This window comes from Pygoscelis adeliae, unplaced genomic scaffold (genome assembly GCF_000699105.1).
Source record: "Pygoscelis adeliae isolate BGI_AS28 unplaced genomic scaffold, ASM69910v1 Scaffold63, whole genome shotgun sequence".
In the NCBI taxonomy this organism is placed as follows: Eukaryota; Metazoa; Chordata; class Aves; order Sphenisciformes; family Spheniscidae; genus Pygoscelis; species Pygoscelis adeliae.
In genome coordinates, this window is record NW_008824414.1 from 7,179,495 (window position 1) to 7,185,809 (window position 6,315).

Here is a 6,315-nt window from a genome sequence, read left to right on the forward strand (position 1 = left end):
ATTCCTGCTACTGCTAAATAAAGAAGCAGAGAAGAAGAGACCTGCCCTCCGTAACCCAAGAAAGAAAGAAGAAGAAAAAAGGCCAGTTTGTTTCCCTGTATAACCCTTTCTCTGTCACGTTTGAGTGTAAATGCTTGGTCTGCGCAGCAGGCATGCATCATATGTAACAGCCAGGGCTGGTGAAACAGCATGTTCTCAGTGAGCGCAGAGGGCATTTTGCAGCATTTTCCTTATAGCCCTAAATCTTCCTTCCCCGTCCTCTTGCAGATCCCTACGATTTCCCCAGGAAGTCGGTAGGAGCCGGTCACTGAACAACTACTGGCTTCCAGGGGTGCCGTTCCTTGGTGACCTTCAGAGTGTATCGTTTCAGGCTGGGGCAGTGCGTGAGGAACGCTTCTACCACCTCCTGGCTGACCACACAGTAGCAGTGGATCTCCAACAGATTTCTGCACTGCCTAGCCAGATCTACTAGCGAGGAATTTAAGTCCTCCGAGGACGTGGTTTGCAGCGTCAGCTTCTTTAAAGTACTGCTGTAGCTCTGGGTCACAAACCTAATCTGATTTACCATGTAATTATAGGTATTAAGTTGCAGCGTGCTCACAGGTATATTCAGCTTCAGGATCCATGGTATTTTGCAGGCAGGGACCGTATGATCAAACTCGAGGTCTACACAGAGTTGAGGATGCTTTTGACTTACAGCAGCCCAGAGCTCTTCTGAGATGACTGGTATATATTTGTCCAGGCGCTCACAGAAAATGTCTAAATGGGTGAAAGCTGCTCTTTCGGGCTTGAGCAGTTCCTGAAATACATCGTCAGACAAACTGGCATAGTAAACCCCCAAGGCTGAGAGTTTGGGACATGCTCTGAGAACTTTCCTAACGGTGTCTGGTGCCACGTTGCATACCAGGGTGCGGTTGTTGATGAACAAACTGTGCAGGTTTGGGTTGGTGGTAGCTACGAGTTCAACAAGCTCATCATTGAGAGTGAAGGGCATTTGTCGAAAATCAATATGCTGAAGGTCTATCTGGTTTTCAGTGTTGCAGATATTCCGTATGCTCTGTAGGATGTCCTGGCCAGAGTAGAAATAGGGGTTCTCCCCGTGGCACGCAATGCACAGCTGCTGCAGTTTGTGGTTCTGTTTTGCCAACACATCCAAGACGCGTGTCACATTCTTCCGGTTGACCTCCTTGGACTGGTCAAACACAATCTTCAGGTGTTTGATTTGGCTGAGGAACTGGAGCAGGCTCTGCAGCATGCCTTCCTCATCCTCCGAATCACAGCTGGAAGGGTAAAACAAACTCTTAGTCACTGTGAACGCTGAGCTGAGCAACCACAGAGCAGACACTCTCCTTTACTAGTCTTTCTGCAAACATCAACAGATTCCCCAGACGTTCCTTCTCACTCGATGCCTGGAGAGTCACTGTAAGGCCCAACACTGAAGGAGCCAGGAGGTGAGAGGTGAGTCCCCAGAAAGACTCATCAGAGAAGTAAGTGCCGTGATGAAGTCGACTAGTTAGTAACTGTCTCTTGCTGTTTTCAAACGGCAGCTTAGAGCAATACTTCCCATAAACCCCAAATCCTCAGCAGCAATTAAAAAAACCCAGCATATAACACAACTTTCTCTATTACATAAAAAGGTGCTAGTCATGTAAGATATCCTCATCGCGCACAGAACTCACAATTCATGTCAATAATGTCACAGGAGGGTGGTGTGTTTGACAGGCACCGAAAACATCATGGTCTCGTTATGCCTGCAGAGACGCTCGGACATGAGAAACCCCTTCCTCGTACCTGATCTCTGTGAAATGCCAGACAGAGCTAGAAGAAACGGCTGTAGCCCACTGCCTGCACACCTGGAAGACCGCGTATCTATCTCGAAGAGAAAGGTAATAGAAAATTTGGATGAGGATTTCCTCTGGGATGTAGGTCCACAGTTCTGGAACCGGAGCAGGCATTTTGCTGATTCAGTCGGGTTTAAAAATGGGAAAAACTTCCAAAACTGCAATTAATTCTCAAAAGTTCCTGTTCAGAAAAATGAACAAAACAAAAAATGACACACACACATTAGGATTTATTTAGCAAATCAAACCAATGCAACTGGATCACAGAGGAGGTCAAAATTTTTTCAAACTTGAAATTTCACCAGATTTTGAAATTGAACACACAAGTGAGGAAAATCTGTTGGCCAATTGTTTCGCACAGTTTTTTCAATCAATCCTAAGACGACGGGTGATACTTTTCAAGAGTTAAAGATGCCAGATCAAAGCAGGGGGGAGGGGGTGAGGGGGGGAAAGCCTTTTTTTCCTGCAGTGAGGTTTTGCTACTCTGAGTAATAAAAATGTGAGGGAATTTTCTAGTACTGCTGCACCGGTATTCAAAAAGCTGAGACAGATTTCTCAAACTGTGGGGGGGAAAAAACCTCTTTGCAAGCAGAAGCTCTGCACAGAAAACAGCCTCGCATACCCATTTTTTACTGATAGTGAAACAGAAGGGCTATAGCAGAAACCGGTAGCTTAATTACAGTGGTCCTTGATGAGATGTGACAGTTTGAAAAAAGTGTTTTATTACTGTGACTCCGGTTCTGAGAAATTGCATTTATACATGTCTGACTGAGAAATGGAAAAGCCTATTTTGATTATTTTGTCCCTGCCCACGGCAGGGGGGCTGGACCAGATGACCTTTAGAGGTCCCTTCCAACACCAGCTACCCTGTGATTCACCTTTCACGCGAACTATAATGCAAAAGAAGAAGTGCCTGGGGAGAAGGCTGAGGTTCGTAGCATCAGACCATTACCTAACTTTTTCATTCATCTTCTTCCGACGTGTGCTGCACCCAGCTTCTAGATTTCGGCACAAATAAAACTACCAACATGACATATTTTTTCGACCTTCCCATAAACAAGTGAGGGAATTTTCAATGCAAACATTCCCCTTCCTAGGCTAGCACTGGAGCACGGGCCAAGCTGCAGTCTCACTCTGAATTCCATGGCATGCCCTCTTGCTTTTGAAGCCCCAGGTCCTGGAGTCACAGCATTATCTCAGCATCGCAGGTTTCGCTTATGTGAAAACCTATGCTTCTAGATATCCTCAAAGTAGGGAAAAGAGTTGAAAAACATGAAGCAAGTACAGAGGAGCGATGCAAAAAGCATAATGCAGAGAGGAACACAATTGCACATTTTTCTAGAATACGCTGCTTTGAAGTGTGACTCATTATTTTGAGTGCAAGGTGGCAGCAGCATAGCAGCTATACTATCTTATCTACCATCGTATCAGTGACAACCCCTTTTCCACCCACCGCCGCGCTAGAACAGCCAAGTGATACAGTCCTGCTTCCTTCCTGGGAACTTGCTATCTTTTGTCATTTTCTCTGACAATCACCTTGACAGCTCGGATCCTGCTCTTCTACTTTTAGCTGCTTTTAATACCGTCTCTAATACACGTTTGCCAAAATGTTAAACTGCTCTTTGCCCTACATGAAGTCTTACGTGTTCAGCTCCTTTCGTTTTCATTATATTTTTCCTTAAAGCCCTTGGAGTCATGTGAAAAGGACCTTGAATCTCTCAGAAAGTAAGAGTGCATTTCTAGCGGTGGTGATTGCTTGGAAAAGCTTAAAAATATGGCCTGAGGGCAGAAAGGCAGGCAGAAAGGCAAAATTATCCGTGTTACTTTAAGTAATTGCATGGCTTTGAGTCAGCGAGGGGTACGGTTCAGGGTCTATGAACGCTGCGGGTTGGTTTGGGTCTACTCGGGTGCCTGTCCCGGTGAGGAGAGCCGGGTCCGGACCGCATCTCGTGAGCCATCAAGGATCTCCGCGCTTTATTAACCACATGATGGAGGAGCGCTGGTTGTTGCTGCTCCTCAGCACAGCAGGCCCCAAGGAAGCCAGGCAGACGCTGGCTGGGAGAGAGCGGCCAGCAGCCCCCCCCCGCCACGGCACCCCCTCCAGCCCCACATAGGCCCCGCCAGGCAGTCTGGGAAGGGGCGCAGCGTACCTCTCGGAGCAGAGTCCGTCTTCCTCTGCGCTCCCTGCCTGCGGCTCCCAGCGTGGGCTGCGCCCCAGAGGGAGGAGCGGAGGAGGAGATGCCAAAAATAACAGCCGAGAGAGAGGCGCCTTCCCTGCGCACGGGCTGGGAGCCGGGATGCTGCGCTGTCGGTTATGGGAACACACAGATTAATAGCCCCATCTTCCTCCTCCTTCAGCACCCGTCCCCCAACACCCCGCTTCCCTGCAGGGCCCCAGCACTGATCCTTCCCGCACTGCAGCCGGCCAGCAGTTGCCAGGCTCAGGGGGAGCCTGCGGTCCCCCAGCCGCGCATCCCCCAAGCAGGCACGCCACTGAATCCCGACACCCAGATCTTGTGCCGGCTGAGCCCCCTGAGCCGCAGCCTCTCCCCTCACAGGCATCTTTACTTCCCAAGCGGGAAACAACAGGGCGAAACTCCGAGTGCTTATCAAGCACTTTGATTTCGCCACGCAGCATGCTCCCTGAAAGCACGCACTCAGCAAGGGTTAGTGGAAGAGAAACTCGGGTCTCAGCTACCCTTTCCTTTTTTATCCCCTCAACGTACAGCGAACAGATTAGCTTCAAGGAGAAATGTTTATGGGACACGGGTGGGTGATGGTCCCCACAGCAGCTCCCCTGTGGTTCCGCCCTGGCTTGTCTTTTGCAGGGGAAGGTTGGGATGTTCCGGCTCATTTAACCCCATTAACCCTTAAATGCATGAACTTACGAGTTGCTTCTCAAACAGTCAGCAAGTAAACGCCTGGTTTCCAGAAGCGCTGGCACCACCAGGCCACTGACCCTCAAGGGGACTGCAGTTGCTGCCGGACCCTGTAAAGGAGAGCACCCAGCAGAGCCAGCCTGGATTAACCCCTTCAGGGATTTATTTCAATTATATTTTTCCTTTGGCAAACAAATTCGCTTATATTGTTAAAATGCTGTTGTTGTAAAATAGCATTAAATATATATTTTTTAATATATATATGTATATATAAAAAAATCTTTTATAATGCTTTCCACTTTTGTTTGAAGTTCAGTTCCCCGGGGAGTTTGTGCAAACCAACTGCCAAGCCAGAGTGACGGCAGCTAGCATGTGGGCACGAAAATCTGGCCCCAGGCCCACGCCAGCTGGGGACAAGCGAGGGAGCGGCTGTTACCCCTCTGCTCCCGGGCGGACATCTACGCAAGACAAACGCAGCCTGGGCAGGAGGTTCCCACCTGAGCTTGAGCAACGGAGACCCCAATCCAGCTCCTTGGCTTTGCTTGCCACAGAACCCCTCGTGGGCTCAGGAAAAGCTGCTTTACGCTCTCTACCTGTCTGTTCAGTTCGTCAGAGGAGCACAGCGGAGTTAACAGGCTCGCCTGGCCCAGAAAGAGGCGGGAGACCGTTCGGGTATCACTGCAGGAAGGGCTAAACCAGAATGCCCAGCAGAATTCAGCAGCTATATTGACACCATCATCTTACCTCTCCTGTAGGAGATGCGAGGACCAGCCGATGCGTCCCTACCTGCCTGCCGAGCCTGCTGGATTTGCCTGGAGAAGGGAACTCCACATCATTAATCCCTCTCCCCTCCTGAGCAAACGGACGCCCCTGGATGCTGTTACAGATGCTGCAGTTACTGCGTTCCACAACTAAATTATCCTAGGACACCTTTTCAAAATGAGCTCCAGAGAAGGGGGGACGTGAGAGCCGAACCTCCTCCGCTGCTCAGTAATTACTAACCCAATCAACCTTCGTTTCCACCGTTCACTCTCGTTAGCAGCGTCACGGGGGAAAGCTGAAGAGTGCCAGCCAGGATCCATCAGCCTTGCGGTGCTGTCAGCCACAAACTACATGCAGGGGGTTAAAGCAACCCCGCTTTCCTCCACCCCTAACGGACCAGGGGCACGCGCCCAGTCCCAGCCGGCGGGCAGCTCCTAAGCTATCCCAACAGAGTAATTTCTCACCCTCTTACACATCCTCACCTACACGTGTGACCAAGTGACCGAAGCTGGGTGGGCATTCGGCTGCTGCCAGAGCCACCCGCCGCGCTGTGGCCTGGAGACCCGGAGGCACCAAGGCACGGCAAGAACCGTTCAGGCCTCCTCAGCAAACGGCATCCGTCCCTGTCGGCTGGCCTCGCTGCCGGCTTCGGATGGAAGTAACGCAGGCTGAAATCCTGCTCTCGGGGCTGTTCTTTGGGACAGTACAAGAAAAACGAAGATTTTCACGGAAAGTGGAATACCCCTTGCATTTCAGTGGGGTTTTGTTGTTTTTTTTTTCCGCTTCTCTGTTAACCCGCCTCGGCCCGCACCCAGCCCGCTCCCCGAGCGGGG

General features: G+C 50.2%; 1 protein-coding gene across 1 annotated transcript; it reads right to left on the reverse strand.

Annotated features, from left to right (window-relative positions):
- Window positions 1-30: 30 nt before the first annotated feature.
- Window positions 31-5,306, reverse strand: FBXL8 (F-box and leucine-rich repeat protein 8). The gene is made up of 4 exons (XM_009320816.1): window positions 5,218-5,306; window positions 3,992-4,146; window positions 1,792-2,022; window positions 31-1,280 (listed from the first exon to the last, which is right to left on the reverse strand). Exons 3-4 carry the CDS (start codon window positions 1,953-1,955, stop codon window positions 305-307), a joined length of 1,140 nt encoding a protein of 379 aa, XP_009319091.1. The 5' UTR covers window positions 1,956-2,022; window positions 3,992-4,146; window positions 5,218-5,306; the 3' UTR covers window positions 31-304.
- Window positions 5,307-6,315: the final 1,009 nt, after the last annotated feature.

Excerpts from the sequence above, each read along its gene's own strand:
- FBXL8 (XM_009320816.1), bottom strand. The coding sequence starts at position 1,955 with ATGCCTGCTCCGGTTCCAGAACTGTGGACCTACATCCCAGAGGAAATC. Across the intron at positions 1,281-1,791 it reads TGGCATTTCACAGAGATCAG|CTGTGATTCGGAGGATGAGG; the intron begins GTACGAGGAAGG and ends TTACCCTTCCAG.